Source organism: Mobula hypostoma, chromosome 8, assembly GCF_963921235.1.
Source record: "Mobula hypostoma chromosome 8, sMobHyp1.1, whole genome shotgun sequence".
NCBI lineage: Eukaryota > Metazoa > Chordata > Chondrichthyes > Myliobatiformes > Myliobatidae > Mobula > Mobula hypostoma.
The window spans coordinates 161,550,277-161,569,612 of record NC_086104.1 but is presented as its reverse complement, the minus strand read 5'-3'; the positions used below and the strand labels follow the sequence as shown (position 1 = coordinate 161,569,612).

The window sequence follows — 19,336 nt, the reverse complement described above, 5'->3', positions numbered from 1 at the left end:
GAGGTGACCACAAATGAACAGAGTACTCCAAGTAGAGTCCAACTAAGGTCTTGTATAGCTGTAGCATTACCTCACGGCTCTTGAACTCATTCCCATGGTTGATGAAACCAACACACCATACGTCTTCTATGGACCGGACCCCAAGATCTCGCTGATCCTCCGTACTGCCAAGAGTCTTATCATTAATATTATATTCTGTCTTCAAATTTGACTTACCAAATGAACCACTTGACACTTAGCTGTGTTGAACTCCATCAGCCACTTCTCAGCCAGGTTTTGCATCCTATTGATGTCCCACTGTCACCTCCGATAACCCTCCAGACTATCCACAACACCCCCAGCCTTTGTGTCATCAGCAAACTTACGAACCCACCCTTCTACTTTCTCATCTAGGTCATTTATAAAACTCACAAAGTGGAGGGGTCCCAGAACAGATCACTGTGGAACACCACTGTCCACTGACCCTGAAGGTTAACTTGCACATTGAGACAGTGGTGAGGAAGGCACATGCCATGTTAGCATTCATTTCAAGGAGTCTAGAATACAAAAGCAAGGATGTGATGCTGAGAATTTATAAGGCACTGGTGAGGCCTCACCTTGAGTACTGTGAATAGTTTTGGGCCCCTCATCTTAGAAAAGATGTGCTGGCATTGGAGAGGGTTCAGAGGAGGTTGTCAAGGATGATTCCAGGAATGAAAGAGTTATCATATAAGGAATATTTGATGGCTCTGGGTCTGTACTCGCTGCAATTCAGAAGGATAAGGGGGGATCTCATTGAAACCTTTCAAATGTTGAAAGGCCTAGACATAGTAGATGTGGAAACGATGTTTCCCTAGGTGGGAGAGTCTAGGACAAGAGGGCACAGCCTCTGCATAGAGGGACGCCCTTTCAAAACTGATGTGGAGAAATTTCTTTGGTAAAAGGGTGGTGAGTTTGTGGAATTTGTTGCCACATGCAGCTGTGAAGGCCAGGTCACTGGGTGTATTTAAGGCAGAGATTGCTAGGTTCTTGATCGGACATGACATCAAAGATTACAGGGAGAAGGCTGCGAACTGGGGTTAAGGAAGAGATAGAAAAAAAGATCAGCCATGATTGAATGGTAGAGCAGACTCAATGGGCCAAATGGCCTAATCCTGCTCCTATGTCTTATGGTCTTATGACCTCCATGCAGAATTCGAACCTTCTACAACCACCCTTTGCCTTCCTTGCAAACCAAGGTCTCCTTGGATCTCATGCCTCACTTTCTGAATGAGCCTTGCATGGGGAACTTTATCAAATGCCTTACTGAAATGCACTGCTCTACCTTCATCAATGTGTTTTGTTACATCCTCAAAGAATTCAATCAGGCTCATAAGGCATGACCTGCCCTTGACAAAGCCATGTTGACTATCCCTAATCAGATTGTCTCTCCAAATGCTCATAAATATTGCCTCTCAGGACCTTCTCCAACAACTTTCCCACTACTGAAGTAAAACTCGCTGGTCTATAATTTCCTAGGTTATCTCTACACCCTTTCTTGAACAAGGGAACTAATATTTGCAACCTTCTAATCCTCCAGTACTTCTCCCATCCCTACTGATGATGCAACAATCATCGCCAGAGGCTCAGCGATCTCCTCCCTTGCTTCCCACAGTAGCCTGGGGTACATCTCGTCCAGTCCCGGTGACTTATCTAACTTAATGCTTTTCAAGAGGTGCAGCGCATCCTCTTACTTACTGCCTATATGCTCGAGCGTTTCAGTCTGATGCAAGTCATCCCCACAATTGCCAAGGCCCTTGTCCCTTGGGAATACTGAAGCAAAATATTAAGTACCCTCACTACCTCCTCCAACTCAATGCAACCATTTCCACTATAATACCTGATTGGACCTTTTCTCACAAGGTTCATCCTCTTGCTATTCACATACTTGTAGGATGCCTTGGGTTCTCCTTAATCCTGCTTGCCAAGACCATCTCATGGCCCCTTCTAGCTCTCCTAATTTCATTCTAAGCTCCTTCCTGGCAACCTTGTAATTCTCCAGAACTCTACCAGTACCTAGTTTCTTGAAACTTACGTAAGCTTTTCTTGTTAATTAGATTTTCCACAGCCTTTGTACACCATCACACGAGGAAATCTGCAGATGCTGGAAATGCAAGCAACACACACAAAAAAATGCTGGTGAACACAGCAGGCCAGGCAGCATCTATAGGAACAGGTACAGTCGACGTTTCGGGCCGAGACCCTTTGTCAGGACTAACTGAAAGAAGAGATAGTAAGAGATTTGGAAGTGGAAGGGGGAGGGGGAGATCCAAAATGATAGGAGAAGACAGGAGGGAGAGGGATGGAGCTAAGAGCTGGAAAGTTGATTGGCAAAAGGGATACAAGGCTGGAGAAGGGAGAGGACCATGGGAGGGGAGGCCTAGGGAGAAAGAAAGAGGGAGGGAGGAAGCCCAGAGGATGGGCAAGGAGTTATAGTGAGGGGGACAGAGGGAGAAAAAAAGAGGAAAAAAAGTGAATAAATAAATAAATAAGGGATGGGGTTCGAAGGGGAGGTGGGGCATTAACAGAAGTTAGAGAAGTCAATGTTCATGCCATCAGGTTGGAGGCTACCCAGATGGAACATAAAGTGTTGTTCCTCCAACCTGAGTGTGGCTTCATCTTGACAATAGAGGAGGCCATGGATAGATATATCAGAATGGGAATGGGACGTGGAATTAAAATGTGTGACCAGTGGGAGATCCTGCTTTCTCTGGCAGACAGTGCGTAGGTGTTCAGCGAAACGGTCTCCCAGCCTGCTTCGAGTCTCGCCAATATATAAAAGACCGCATCGGGAGCACCGGACGCAGTATATCACCCCAGCCGACTCACAGGTGAAATGTCTGGAAAGACTGTCTGGGGCCCTGAATGGTGGTGAGGGAGGAAGTGTAAGGGCATGTGTAGCACTTGTTCCGCTTACAAGGATAAGTGCCAGGAGGGAGATCGGTGGGAAGGGATGGGGGGGACGAATGGACAAGGGAGTCGCGTAGGCAGCGATCCCTGCAGAAAGCGGGGCGGGGGGGGGAGGGAAAGATGTGCTTAGTGGTGGGATCCCGTTGAAGGTGGCAGAAGTTAGGGAGAATTATATGTTGGACCCGGAGGCTGGTGGGATGGTAGGTGAGGACAAGGGGAACCCTATTCCTAGTGGGGTGGCGGGAGGATGGGGTGAGAGCAGATGTGCGTGAAATGGGAGAGATGCATTTGAGAGCAGAGATGATGGTGGAGGAAGGGAAGCCCCTTTCTCTAAAAAAGGAGGACATCTCCTTCGTCCTGGAATGAAAAGCCTCATCCTGAGAGCAGATGCGACAGAGACGGAGGAATTGCGAGAAGGGGATGGCATTTTTGCAAGAGACAGGGTGGGAAAAGGAATAGTCCAGGTAGCTGTGAGAGTCCATAGGCTTATAGTAGACATCAGTAGATAAGCTGTCTCCAGAGATAAAGACAGAAAGATCAAGAAAGGGGAGGGGAGGTGTCAGAAATGGACCAGGTAAACTTGAGGGCAGGGTGAAAGTTGGAGGCAAAGTTTTTGGAGTCAACGAGCTCAGCATGCGTGCAGGAAGCAGCGCCAATGCAGTCGTCGATATAGCGAAGGAAAAGTGGGGGGCAGATACCACAATAGGCTTGGAACATGGATTGTTCCACAAAGCCAACAAAAAGGCAGGCATAGCTGGGACCCATACAGGTGCCCATGGCTACACCTTTAGTTTGGAGGAAGTGGGAGGAGCCAAAGGAGAAATTATTAAGAGTAAGGACTAATTCCGCTAGGCGGAGGAGAGTGGTGATAGAGGGGAACTGATGTGGTCTGGAATCCAAAAAGAAGTGGAGGAGACTTCCAGTAGCGCTCATGGAGTGAAGTCGCGTTCTTGACTCGCTCCATTACCTCTGAGTTTTTTTCTCTATGGTCAGCTATACTTTAATTAACTATTAAGGCATCAATTTTTACAATACTTTGAATTAAACTGAATTCTCTGACAATTGGATGATACTTAGATCTGCTATGTCTAAGAACGGGAAAGACGGCAAGGATGGTAAACCTCCGGTTAAACCGAAAGCTACGGATCTTCCTCCGACTGAATCACCGGTGACTTTGAAAGCGATATCGGAGTTAATTCAGAGGGAAATTTCAACCTCTGTTAGGGAGATGATTCGTACGGAAATTGCGGGCTTTGTTAAAGACCTGATTCATACGGAAATCTCAACTAATTTCCAGAAAATTGCCGATTTAATTGATAAGATGCAAACATGTATTGCGGAACATCAGTCGGCTATATCTGATCTTCAAAAATCCGCGCAACAAAGTGAGCTTAAGATGGGGAAAATCGAAGAAACAATTAATGTAATGAAGAAGAAACTTGACTTTTTGACTTTTAAAAACTCTGACTTGGAATCTAGAATGCGACGGCAGAATTTACGAATGATTGGCGTCAGGGAAGCCGTTGAAGCTAACAACCCCATGAAATATTTCTCCCAACTTTTAAAAGATGCATTCCCTACTGTATTTCCTGACCAACCACCGCTACTGGATCGTGTTCACAGAATCCCATCATACTCGTCTAGGTCAGATAGACCTAGGCATGTTATCTTACGTTTTCATTACTTTCAAGACAAGGAGAGACTGTTTTGATTCGCTCGATCTAAAGGTTTCATTGATTTTTCGGATCTTAAGTTCCGATTCGTGGAAGATTTCAGTAAACCAATCTGGGACCAACGGGTCCGTTACAGATCCGTGATGTCGGAATTCTATAAGATGGATTTAAGACCAGCGCTGCTGTACCCTGCACGTCTAAGGATTCGCATGTTAGATGGAGCCCTTCGTTTTTTTGATTCTCCATCGGATGCCCAGAGTTATCTGGATCAACTTTCATCTCCAACATCTTAATTGCCTTCTTTTTAATTTTCTCCGTTGATCGGAGGCTGTGAATTGGTTGGTTTTAACTTTTCTGTGCCCTATTTGGGCAGAAAAGTTTACTTTCGATTTCTTAATATGGCTGCTAAACTTTCTTTTTAACTGCGTCATTTCTTTCTTTTCCCAGGGGATTCTGGGTGGTTACTTCCCTTTTGTCATCTTACGTATTTCCTGTGCGGCCTTAAATTTTGTAGTTTTTTTTAAATTTTATTCTGTTTTGCTTTTTATAATCACTTTATGTTAATAATCCTATTTTTTTTTTTGTTGCTGTGTCTATTCATGAGTTTGAGGTTTATTGTGGTTTTTTTTTAATATATATTTTCCGGCTTTTGTTCTGTTCTGTGTGTATTCTAATTGAGCTAACTTTTTTTTACTTATTTTTTTACTGTTTTACAATTAGCTGATCCTTTTCATATTTATACCTTTTTTTTAGGGAGCGTATACCGGAAGTCATGGGGGTAGTTTTAGCGCTTGCTTCTTTCTGGCGGGTCTGCTTTAGATTTTGCCTTGGGGTCTTGGGCTGGGGGGTGGCGGGAGGGGCTTCACGTTTTAGTTTGTTTTTCTTTGGGCTATATACATTATTGAAGTACTGGTTGCGTCCTTTTCCCCGGTATCTTTTGTATGTTCTGTTTCCTCTCCGGGTTTGTGGGTCGCGCCTATTGTCAATCCTCCTTGTTGTGGGTTGACTTTAGGATTTATGGAGTCTATTATTAATTTTGTCTCCTGGAATACTAATGGTCTTAATCATCCTATTAAAAGAAAAAAAGTTTTTAAAGTGTTCCGGAGACTTAAAGCACAAATTTTATTTTTACAAGAGACCCATGTACGGAGGGGGGACAGACTACGTTTTTTCAAATTCTGGAAGGGACAACAATTTCATTCGAACTCCAATGCTAAGATTCGAGGCGTCTCTATTTTTATAGATTCCTCAGTTACTTTTATACAACAGGATATTATCTCTGATCCGAATGGTAGATTTTTATTGGTTAGTGGTTTACTATTTAATAAAAAAGTAGTTTTGGTTAATGTTTATGCTCCTAATATGGATTGTCCGGAATTTTATAAATCATTGTTTGATCAGTTTCCGAATTTGAACGAGTTTTCATTGATTTGGGGCGGAGATCTTAATACCTGTTTATCTCCAGCTTTGGACCGTTCGGCTCCTTTACGGACTTTACCTAATAAATCTGCAAATTTGATTAATTTTTTCCTTTCTGATTCTGGGTCGACGGACATTTGGCGTTTTCTGCATCCTCAGGAAAAAGATTTTTCCTTTTTTTCACATGTTCATCATTCCTATTCAAGAATTGACTATTTTTTTATTGATTCTCGTCTCATTCCTTCAGTGATTAAATGTGATTATGATTCTATAACCATTTCGGATCATGCTCCACTTAAGCTTTCTATTAAAATTATGGCCAATATACCGAACAATAGACAATGGCGTTTTAATTCGCTGTTGCTTCAGGACTCGGACTTTGTTAATTTTATGAATGAACAGATTGAGCTTTTTTTTACAATTAACCATACAGAAGATATTTCGGTTAACACTCTTTGGGACACTTTTAAAGCCTATATTCGGGGTCAGATTATTTCGTATTCCGTTGCTTTGAGGAAGAAACAGAAGCAGGAGGAGATGGCAATTGTGGACAAGATTAAAGAAATTGATAAGAAATATGTTATGGCTCCTTCTGAGGAGCTATACAAACAAAGAACTGAACTTCAAATGGAACACAGTTTACTACTCTCGTCCTCGATTGTAAACCAATTAAAGAAAACAAGAAGTGATTTTTATGTTCACAGTGATAAAATTGGCAAGCTGCTGGCTAATCAATTGAAATCTAATTATGTTAAATCTCAAATCCATCAGATTTATAACCAAAATGATCGATTGATATTGGATCATGTGGGGATTAATCAAACCTTTTGTGATTTTTATTCTTCTTTATATCAATCAGAGTCTCCTCGAGATTCTAAGTATATGAATGATTTTTTAGATAAGTTAGACTTTCCTCAGATTTCACAGGATATGTCTTCTTTATTAGATACTTCCATTACAATGGATGAGATTAAGAATGTTATTTTTTCTATGAATCTGGGGAAAGCTCCTGGCCCTGATGGGTTTACTGTTGGATTTTATAAATGTTTTGCTTCTTTATTGATTCCTTGGTTCTATAAGGTTTTTGAGGCTTCTTTGAAACTTGGTAAACTTCCGGAATCTTTTAATAGAGCATCAATTTCTTTAATACTAAAGAAGGATAAAGACCCTGCTCAATGTGCATCTTATAGACCAATATCTTTATTAAATGTTGATTCTAAAGTTTTTTCTAAGTTATTAGCAAATAGACTAGAAAAAGTACTTCCTTCTATTATTTCGGAAGACCAAACGGGTTTTATTAAAGGTCGTTACTCTTTTTATAATATTCGTACATTGTTAAATATCGTTTATACTCCCTCACAAAATGTTCCTGAGTGTGTTATTTCTTTAGATGCCGAGAAAGCTTTTGATAGAGTAGAATGGCCTTATTTATTTAAGGTGCTTGAAATGTTTAATTTTAGCTTGAAATTTATATCCTGGATTAAACTGTTATATCACTCCCCTCTAGCCTCGGTTCGTACTAACTCTTTAAATTCACCTTTTTTTCCTCTCTTTCGTGGTACTCGACAAGGCTGTCCTCTTAGTCCCCTATTATTTGATATTGCATTAGAACCTCTTGCAATTGCTATTCGAGAATCTTCAAATATTACTGGGATAACTCGGGGATTAAAGTCCCATAAATTATCACTTTATGCTGATGATTTACTTTTATATATTTCTAATCCTGAGAGATCTATTCCTGCTGTTTTAGAGTTATTAGCACAATTTGGTCTTTTCTCAGGTTATAAATTAAATCTTAGTAAGAGTGAACTTTTTCCGATTAATAAACATCTTCCCTTATATTATAAATTTCCATTTAAATTGATTAATAATTACCTTTCATATCTTGGGATTAAAATTACTTGTAAACATAAAGATTTATTTAAGACTAACTTTTTACCATTAATAGACCATATTACTCAACTTTCATCTAAATGGTTTCCCTTATATTTAACTTTGATTGGTCGTATTAATGCAGTTAAGATGTTTTTTTTGCCAAAATTTTTATATGTGTTTCAGGCATTACCAATTTTCGTTCCTAAATCTTTTTTTGATAAAGTCGACTCTAAAATTTCTTCATTTATTTGGCAGAATAAGAATCCGAGACTGGGTAAAATACATTTACAGAAAGCTAAGAGAGATGGAGGTTTAGCATTACCTAACTTTAGATTTTATTATTGGGCTATTAATATTCGACATATGAAATTTTGGTTACTTGACCGGGATATACTATCTATTCCTAAATGGGTAGCATTGGAATTACAATCTGTTCAGGGTTATACACTTGGTTCTATTTTAGGTTCATCTCTTCCTTTTGATTCGAAACGCCTTAAGCAGGTCTCTAACCCGATCGTTAAATATGCTTTGCGTATTTGGTTTCAATTCAGAAAATTTTTTGATCTTAATCAATTCGGGTTAGCGATTCCTATTTTAGGTAACATATTTTTTCCTCCCTCTTTTACGGATCGCGCTTTTCAAACTTGGAAGACTAAGGGTATTTTACGGTTTTTGGATTTATTTTTAGATGGTTCCCTTATGTCTTTTGAACAATTATCTAATAAATATAACTTATCAAGAATACATTTTTTTAGATATTTACAAGTTAGAAATTTCCTAAGTACTATACTTTCTTCCTTTCCAATGCTTCCTCCTATATATATTTTAGATTCGATAATTAACCTTAATCCATGTCAGAAAGGTGCATCGGCTATGATTTATAATATTATTATGAAACTTAGGAAAGCTCCATTTGATAAGATTAGGGTAGATTGGGAACAGGAATTGGGGCTTACCATTTCTGTGGATGATTGGGGGCAGATTTTACAATTAGTTAATACTTCTTCTATTTGTGCTAAACATTCCCTAATTCAATTTAAAGTGGTGCATAGAGCACATATGTCCAAAGATAAGTTAGCGCGTTTTTACTCGCATATTAATCCTTTCTGTGATAGATGTTCGGGGCAGATAGCCTCTTTAACTCATATGTTTTGGTCTTGCCCTACTTTGGAAACTTTTTGGAGAGATATTTTCAATATTATTTCTAAGGTATTAAATATAGATATCTCTCCTCACCCTATTACTGCTATCTTTGGACTACCTAAAATTTCTAGTAATCTTTCCCCTTCAGCCCGTAGAATGATTGCATTTCTTACTTTAATGGCGAAAAGATGTATTTTACAACATTGGAAAGAGCTTAATGCTCCAACTACCTTTTTTTGGTTTTCTCAGACGATTTTATGTTTGAATCTGGAGAAAATTAGAAGTAACCTTTATGATTCTTCATTTAAATTTGAACAGATTTGGGGACCTTTTATTCGATATTTTCATTTAATGTAATATTTACCCTTCTTGTTTTTTTTTCACTGTTTTAATGGAGGTCGGGATTGAGGACGTGATTTTAAGTTTAACTCTGTTTGGTTTCAAGTTAGCCCATTGCTTTGCTTTGCTTTTAGTTAGTTGCACGGTGGGTTTTTTTTTGGGGTTTTTTTTTCTTTTTTTCCATTGATATATATAAAATCTAGTATACTATTATGTTATCTTGGTTTCTTATGCTTAAATTACATTGTTTGTAGTATTTTCTTTTTGGTATTGTTATCTTTTGGAATTTTATTATACTTTAACATTGTATTAATGTTTATATGGCTTACCTTTTTTGTATACTTACTCAATAAAAAGATTTAAAAAGAAAGAAAGAAGTGGAGAGCTTTGAGACCTTCCTGGTGCAGGATGAAGGTATACAGGGACTGGACATTCATGGTGAAAATAAAGCAGTGGGGGCCAGGGAACTTAAAATCATTGAAAAAATTCACAGCATGAGAGGTGTCATGAACATAGGTGAGAAGCGATTGAACAACGGGGGATAAAACAGTGTCAAAGTATGCAGAAATGAGTTTGGTGGGGCAGGAGCAAGCTGAGACAATGGGTCTACCTGGACAGGCAGGTTTGTGGATCTTGGGTAGGAGGTAGAAACGGGAAGTGCGGGGTGTGGGAACTATAAGGTTGGTAGCAGTGGATGGGAGATCCCCTGAGCTGATAAAGTTGGTGAAGGTGTGAGAGACAATGGCTTAGTGCTCCCTAGTGGGGTCATGAACGAGGAGTAAATAAGAGGAGGTATCCGCGATTTGTCGCTGTGCCTTGGTAAGGTAGAGGTCAGTACACCAGATGACAACAGCAACCCCCTTATCGGCGGGGTCTTATAGTAAGGTTAGGATTAGTGCGGAAGAGTGGAGAGCAGAGCATTCAGAAGGAGTGAGGTTGGAATGGGAACAAGGTGTGGTGAAGTCGAGACGGTTGATGTCCTGTCGGCAGTTAGCAATAAAGAGATCCAGAGCAGGCAGAAGACCAGAGCGAGGTGTCCATGAAGAGGAGGAGGGTTGAAGACGGGAGAAGGGGACATTGGTGGGGGTGGGAGAGTCCTTGCCGAAGAAGTAGGCTTGAAGACAGAGCCAGCAGATGAAGAGCTCAGCGTCATGGCGAACATGGAACTCACTGAGGTGTGGGTGAAGGGGGACAAAGGTAAGGCCCTTACTGAGGACAGAGCATTCTGCCTCAGACAGTTGGAGGGAATGGTAAAGACCCGGCACGGATGAGAGCTGGGATAAGAGGGGGTTGGGGGAGGGAGGCTGGTGGTGTCAGTGGAGTGGGGAGGGTTGGGGTGAGAGAAAGAAGGAGCCTCCGAGGGCCCAGGAGTAGATGATGGGTGATGAGGAAGACGGGGTTGCAGAGTGGTGGTGGGGGAAGGGGAGACAGGAGTCACAATAGCAGCATGTGAAGACCCGGCCTGGAGTTCAAGGCTGGAGTCGCAGTTGGAGGTTGCGCAATCGCTGTGAAGGTATCCATGGTCATTGGAACCCGCATTGATGGTGCTGGAGTCTGGGTTTTGTCTTTTCCTTTTTTTTTCTCTTTCTTTTTTCTCCCTCTGTCCCTCTCACTATAACTCCTTGCCCATCCTCTGGGCTCCCCCCCCTTTCTTTCTCCCTAGGCCTCCCGTCCCATGATCCTCTCCCTTCTCCAGCCTCGTATCCCTTTGCCAATCAACTTTCCAGCTCTTAGCTCCATCCTGTCTTCTCGGATCTCCCCCTCCCCCTCTCAAATCTCTTACTATCTCCTCTTTCAGTTAGTCCTGACAAAGGGTCTCGGCCCCAAACGTCAACTGTACCTGTTCCTATAGATGCTGCCTGGCCTGCTGCGTTCAACAGCAATTTTTGTGTGTGTTTCTTTGTACACTATGGTTCTTTTACCCTGCCATCCTTTCCCTGCCTCAATGGAATATACCTATGCAGAACACCATGCAAATGTTCCCTGAACGTTTCTGTTGTGCATTTCCCTGAGAACATCTGTTCCCAAATTCCTGCCTAATAGCATCATATTTCCCCTACCCCAATTAAAAGTTTTCCCAAATTGCCTATTCCTATCCCTCTCCAGCACTATGGTAAAGGAGACAGAGTTATGATAACTACCTCCAAAATGCTCTCCCACCAAGAGAACTGACATCTGACCAGGTTCACCTCCCAATAACAGATCAAGTACAGCCTCTCCTCTAGTTGGCTTATCTATATATTGCATCAGGAAACCTTCCTGAACATACCTAACAAACTCCACCCCAGCTAATCCCCTTGCTCTAAGGAGATGCCAGTCAATATTAGAAAAGTTAAAATCTCCCATCACAACAACCCTATTATTATTGTATTGTTTCAGAATCTGTCTCCTTATCTGCTCCTCGATGTCCTTGTTATTATTGGGGGGGTCTGTAAAAAAACACCCTGTAGAGTAATTGCCCCCTTCCTGTTTTTGACTTCCACCCACATTGACTCAGTAGATAATCCCTCCATGACTTCCTCCTTTTCTGCAGCCATGACACTATACCTGATTAGCAATGTCACACCCCCACCTCTTTCGCCTCCCTCCCTGTTCTTTTTGAAACTTCTGAAGCCTGGCACATTCAGCAGCCATCCTGCCCCTGAGACATCCAAGTCTCTGTAATGGCCACAATGTCATAGTTCCATGTATTGACCCACGCTCGAAGTTCATCTGCCTTGTTTATGATACTCCTTGTATTAAAATAGACGCATCTTAAACAATCAGGCTGAGTGCATCTTTGCTCTGTCGTCTGCCTATCCTTCCTCAGAAACTCCCTAAAAGCCATCTCTGCTTGTGCGTCAACTGCCCCATCCCCTGCCGCTTCACTTTGGTTACCACCCCCCTACATATCTAGTTTAAACCCTCCCTAATCGCATCAGCAAACCTCCCTGCCAGAATATTGGTCCCCCTCGGATTTAAATTCAACCCGTCCTTTTTGTACAGGTCACACCTGTCCCAGATGAGGTCCCAATGATCCAGAAACCTGAATCCCTGCCCCTGCTCCAATCCTTCAGCTACGCATTTATTCACCACCTCATTTTGTTCCTATACTCACTGTCGCGTGGCACAGGCAGCAATCCTGAGATTACTACCCTTAAGGTCCTGCTTCTCAGCTTCCTTCCTAACTCCCTGTTTTCAGGACCTTCTCCCTTTTTCTAACCCATGTCGTTGGTACCAATATATACCACCCTCCCCTTTCAGGATATTGTGGACGTGTTCAGAAACATCATGAACCCTGGCACCTGAGAGGCAAACTACCATCCGTGTTTCTTTTTCGCGCCCACAGAATCACCTATCTGTCCCCCTAACTATAGAGTCTTCTATTACTGCCACCACCCTCTTCCATTCCCTACTCTTCTGAGCCACAGGGCCAGACTCAGTGCCAGACGCACGGCCACTATTGCTCTTGTTTATCAACTCTTCAGCCTCCTGAATGATCCTGATTCATCCACTTCCAGTTCCCTAATGTGGCCCACAAAGAACTGTAGCCAGTTGCACGTCTTGCCGGGGCTTGATGGGGCAGTTGACGCACAAGCAGAGATGGCTTTTAGGGAGTTTCTGAGGAAGGATAGGCAGACACATGAGTTCTCCCTGACTTCTCATATCCTACAAAAGGGGAATACTGCTGCTCTGCCTGCCATTTCACTGGTCTAACTTTGCAAAAGGAGAAAAACAAGGAGACCATGCTTTAGCCTCGGTTCCATTTCATTTGCCATCATCGCGAACCTGTGCATTTTTGTTACTGTCTTTCAAAATAATTTCCCTCTTTCTTTACATTAGATAAATCATTCACAATTTTATACACCTATACCAGGTTACTTCTTGGTCATCTTGCTTGAATGAGAATTAGTATAATTTCTCTGGTTCATACATAGAACATGTAGTCCCTCATTCCTGTCTATTCTAGGAAATAACATAGACTCTCCAAAGCCTTCTCATCGTTGTTAAAGCATGATGCTCAGAGACAGATCCAATTCTGCAACTGAGGCCATTTCATAATACTAAAAAATTTCACAAAAGTCAGGGATCAGGGATCAAAAATGTTAACTCTGCATGTTTCAAAGCTGCCATGTAAGCTGATATGTGTTTACAATCTACATTTTAGTTCAATAAGCAGGTCTTCCATAGCAAACTGAACTGCAAACACATCATTCATAAAATTGAATACAAGGTTCAATACAGTTATTATGGTTAAATGGAACATTACTATTAATGCTTCCATATACGAGTAGAATTCATTATACTTTGTGACTGAGAATATATGCAAGGGTTCATTGTATAAGCCATAGCAATAATGCAGATATTTTCTAATTGAGGCAACCTGAATACTTAGAATTGTCGAGAACTTTTTCTAAATTAATTTGAAAAGTGGGGGAGCAAAATGATAATTGTGGTGTCACAAATTGCTTCAATTCCAAATGATTCTCCTAATTTGATTCTTACCAGCTGTAGCATACAGGCTGCTGCCAGAATTGTTACCACTCGACTGGGTTGGATTAACACATCGTCTCTGTACAATGAGCCAAATGTCACTTGTAGTGCTGGAGGAGAGAATAACACAGTAACAGTTTTATCAGAAGATAGGTAGACCTTCACAGATTGATAAGTACCTTCCCAGATCCTGGATTCTCTTTCCCTTATCTGTCAGCTCAATAAGCATGGAGCACTCATTTAAGGTAATGGGCAGAAGGATTGGAGGGGTGCTAGGGAATCAATTTTTCCACTCTAGAGCCTACTGACGACTGGAGACAAAAATACTAATCACGATTCATCTGGATGTGCAAATGATGTAGTGTATTGTGCAAGGTTATGGACTGTGCCAGGAACTGAGAATGGTTTGATTAGCTTTTGCAAATAGAACAGGCACGATGGACAGGATGTCAACCTTCTGCTTCTGCAAATTTCTTCAAATCTATCATTGTAGACACAGTGAAGAACTTAAACTCGTACATATGACAATTATCTCAACTTTGATTTTTGCTACACACACAAAAAGCTGGAGGAACTCAGCAGGTCAGGGTGGTATCTATGGAAAGGAATAAGCAGTTGACATTTCAGGGTGCAGACCTTTCAGCTTGTGCTTGTGTCTGACTTTTGCAAGGTGATTTATCTGAGTACCAGGAGCAATTAGTTACCCCAGCAACAAGCTCCTGTTATTACAAGATGTGCTAAGTAAATAGCAGCACAAGTAGAAGAGTAAGGAGAGAATAGTGAGAGACAGTTACTCCCTCACAATTGAAAGTATGCTGCACTGCTGCACCCTCTTCTGGGCCTGATAAACTATGCAGGGCTGTCGATTTATTAAACTGAAAAGCCAAAACAAGCATCTCATTATAATGAAGCAAATCTTCTAAATTAGTTTGAACAAACTAGTGGGCTGAAGTTCTTGAAAGCCATGAAGATTAAATGTGTATAAGGTGACATTGTGTACAGGAAAAGATATTAAACAATCTTGAATCTTGTATTGGCATGTTTGAAAGGCTACAGATAATTATGAATAGTTATCTGGACATGACCTCGTTAACATCAACAGGTCTGATTCTATCTAGAGCACTGTATCAACACCTGGACACTTTACCTCATTAAACATTGGAAAAAGACAACACAAAATAGTACACAGTGATGCAAAGTTAGACCAGGGCAGGACAAAGAAGTGAGTGGCAGGGCCCAAGGGAGTGCTGTAGGAAAGACAGACAATTGTCTACAAGTACATAGTTCCCTGAAATTGGAAGCATAAGTGTACGGAAATTACAGGAAAGCAAGAGTTAAAAGTGTGTGCTAACTAAACAGAATGCAGAGTCTTTGTACAGCTTTTCCCTGTGTGAAAGCTCACAAAGACAGGAAGTCAAGATGTTAAGCTGACAGAGACTGTGCAGACATAGTGCAGTCAGCAGGCCGAGCCGGACCCCTGAAAGCAGAACTCTCCTTTGTACAGCCTTTCTGTTCAAACCTGGGAACCAAGGTCACTGAACTTACCAAGGCAAGATAAAGCAAACAAAGGATTCTAGGGCAACTCTTACTATTGGACAGTTATTTTACAAACTTTCAAGTATTATTGGCCTTCTATAGATAGGCATAGAGGTCGATATAGATCTGACAGGCCTAAGGGCTGTTTCTTTGCTATACAACTCTATGATCGTTCATTCGTTATGTGCTGTGTTGTATGATGTGGGCAACTGGTTTTTCCATGACCATGATTGTTCTTAGCAAATTTTTCTATGGAAGTGGTTTGCCATTGCCACCTTCTGGACAGTGTCTTTACAAGACGGTGACCCCAACCATTATTAGTACTCTGGAGAAATTATCTGCCTGGTGTCAGTGGTCATCTAATCAGGACTTGTGATATGCACCAGCTACACATACTACCATCCACCACCTGCTCCCATGGCTTCACGTGACCCTGATTTTGGGGGGGGGCTAAGTAGGTGCTACACCTTGCCCAGGGTTGACACGCAGGCTAATGGAGGAAAGGAGTGCCTTACACACCTTTCGTGGAGATGCATCTCCACCCTGCCATCCAAACTCTGATACTGAGATTAAAAGGTATAAATTGTTAGAAGGGGACATACTCACATTACATTTACAGAAGTTTAAGCCAAGGGATGAGTAGACTGAAATATTTAAAATTATAAAGTGGTCATGGTATCATGAAGGTTATGAAATTACAAACCAGAAATTATGAATGACACTTGGAATCTATTATTCCATGGGTGATTATAATTTTTTTATTAGTTATGTAAAGTAATGTGCAGGACCTTTGAAAGCAATAAACAGATATTCCTGCTAATTTCATTTTTCAGCAGCATACACACAGAAGATCTATTTCCTCTGAAAGGGCAATTCTAGAAAAACAGTATAATCTTAAACACCAAGAGAAAATCTGCAGAGGCTGGAAATCCAAGCAACACACACAAAGCTGAAGAATCTCCAGTCCTGTTGGAGGGTCTTGATCCGAAACGTTGACCATACTCTTTTCCATAGATGCTGCCTGGCCTGCTGAGTTCCTCTAGCATTTCATGTTCCATAATCTTAAAAAGTTTAATGTTTAGGATAAAAAAGGGATTTGGAAATAAATTCCCACTCTGAGATAGCTTCTTTAACTCATATGTTTTGGTCATGTCCTTTTTTGAAAAATACTGGAAAGATATTTTTGATATTATTTCAACTGTTCTGAGTATTGATTTACAACCTAACCCTATTACCGCAATTTTTGGGTTACCAATGATAGAACTAAATCATTTAACCTCTTCAGCTCGTCGGACAATTGCATTTCTTACATTAATGGCTAGAAGATCCATTTTGCTGAATTGGAAAGATATCAATCCTCCCACCACATTTCATTGGTTCTCTCAAACTATGTTGTGTTTAAAATTAGAAAATATTAGAAGTGTTATTTATGACCCCTCTATTAAATTCGAAAAGACTTGGAGGGCAATTTATTCAACATTTCCATATGATGTAATTTGACCTTTTCCAAAACCAATTCCATTTCTTTTTAGTATATGTTGAGGGGAGCAGAGTCGACGACACTAATGGTTCTTTTTTTTGACATTACACAACAGCCCATGTCTTTTTCTTTCTTCAGTTTCGTTGGTTAGCATTGTTTAGATTAGTTTTTCTTTTGGGTTATTTTCTTTTCCTTTTTCATGTTATCTTTTTTTGTATATTATATTTGTATCTTGTACGATTGGGAGGTTTAATACCCATGTGCCAACTGGGTTTATATTTAAATATGTTAACTACAACAATGTAATCCCAATAACTTTGTATCAATACGACATTATGTTTATCATTATGAAACTAATAAAAAGATGGAAAAAGGAAATAAATTGCAGATGCAGATTTGTTACAGATTACAAATGATCTCGATGAATACTGAAACAGTCTCTAGGGAGCTGAACTAGCTGCTGTTGCTTCTTTCTTCTTAAATTAGCGAGGATCTGCATGCATTTCTCAGCAACAATCTGTGCCCTGCACAGAAGCAATCATTACAAATCTCAATTGTCCCAGTTTACTGGTGTACAAATGTTCTTGTATTCTAGTTTAAATTTTAGTAAACTTGATGATGCAGCAAGAATGATCCATTTAGTTTAGACCAGTATTACAATTGCAGTCAGCTATCTTAAAAGATGAACTTTACCCTCTGATGTGATATGAAGCAAATTTAATGAGCTGAAGAGCTAATAAAGATTGCAGTGAGTGGGATGATAAAACCCTTTGACAGTTGATTAGTCAATATGTTTCTGTAATCATTATTTTGTTTTTAGTCAGAACAATTTCTAATTGGTTCAAATTTATTGTCATCTGACTGTACATACAGCCAAATAAAAAGAAGTTTCTCTGGACCACGATGCACCTACAAAACATATTACACACAGCACATATTACCAGAAATAAGTAAATAAAACATAATTCAAAAATGCATGCAGTGTGCAGCACTAGTAAAAGGTAAATAATAGCTGTTCTAGTGACGAGACCTCGGTGATGGCAGGATATTCTTTACTGTCATAGCAAAGAATGACAGTACTTTGCCACCTTCTTAATGGTGTGACATTTCCAATTTTGCAGTCCTCTGGCACTATGCCAGAGTCCAATGAATATTTTATTCCCCTTGAAGTAAATACCAACATTGCATTTGCCTTCTTAACCACAGGCTCAATCTGTAAGTTAAACTTCTGAGAGTCTGACACAAGGACTCCTAAGTCCCTCTGCACTATGTTTGAACCGAGACCGCATTTAGATAATAGTCTGCACTATTGTTCCTTTTACTAAAATGCATTATCATACATTTCCCAATACTCTATTCTATCTGCCACCTTTTTGCCCATTCTTCCAATCTAAGTCCTGCTGCAAAACGCATTGCTTCCTCAGCACTACCTAACCTCCACCCATCTTAATATCATAAGCAAACTTTGCCACAAAGCAATCAATTCGATTATCCAAATCACTGACAAACAAGGTGAAAAGTAGCAGTCCCAATACAGACTTGAGGAACACCACTAGTCACTGAGAGCCAACCAGAAAATGCCCCTTTTATTCCCATTCGCTGCTTCCTGTGTGTCAGCCATTTCTCTATCAATGCCAATACCTTTCCTTTAATGCCATAGGACTTTATCTTGTTAAGCAGCCTCATGTGTGGCACCTTGTCAAATGCCTTTTGAAAATCCAAGTAAATTACATCTGCTGCCTCTTCTTTATCCACCCTGCTTGTTACTTCCTCGAAGAACCTCAACAGATTTGTCTAAGATTTCCTTGACAGAAATCATGCTGACTTTGACTTATTTTATCATTAGTCTCCAAGTACTTCAAAACCTCAGCCCTAATATTGGACCCCAACACTTTCCCAACAAATGAGGTTAGGCCTATAATTTCCTTTCTTTAGCCTTCATTCCTTCTTAAAGAGTGGAGTGACATTTGCAATCTTCCAATCCTATGGGACTATGCCAGAATAAGTGATTCTTGAAAGATCATGACCAATGCACCCGTTATCTCTTCAGCAACCTCTCACAGGACTCTGGGATGTAGTCTATCTGGCCTAGGTAACTAACCCACCTTAAGACTTTTGAGTTTGCCCAGCACTTTTTCCTTTGTAATAGCAATGGCACTCACTCCTGCTTCCTGACACTCATAGACCTCTGGGACACTGCTAGTGTCTTCCACAGTGAAGGAAGATGCAAAGTACTCATTAAGTTCATCTGCAATTTCTCTGTCCCCCTCATCAGCATCATTTTCCAGTGGTCCAATATCAACTCTCAGCTCCCTTTTACTCTTTATATAACTGTTTTGCAGCTTCCGTACCACACAACGATCCAGCCAATCAGGACACTCTCAATAGTACTCCTGTAGAAAGTCATTAAGAATGGGGACAGGGAACCTTACATGCCTCAATCTTCTAAGAAAGTGTAGACGCTGCTGTG

General features: G+C 40.7%; 1 protein-coding gene across 4 annotated transcripts in view; it reads right to left on the bottom strand.

Moving 5' to 3' along the window:
• gmcl1 (germ cell-less, spermatogenesis associated) overlaps positions 1 to 19,336 on the bottom strand; it is a 209,041-nt gene that overhangs the window by 146,044 nt on the left and 43,661 nt on the right. For all 4 annotated transcript variants that reach the window (XM_063057247.1, XM_063057246.1, XM_063057244.1 and 1 more), the window contains exon 4: positions 13,863 to 13,960. In XM_063057247.1, coding sequence (XP_062913317.1) covers positions 13,863 to 13,960 — 98 coding nt within the window. The remainder of the gene's footprint in view (positions 1 to 13,862; positions 13,961 to 19,336) is intronic.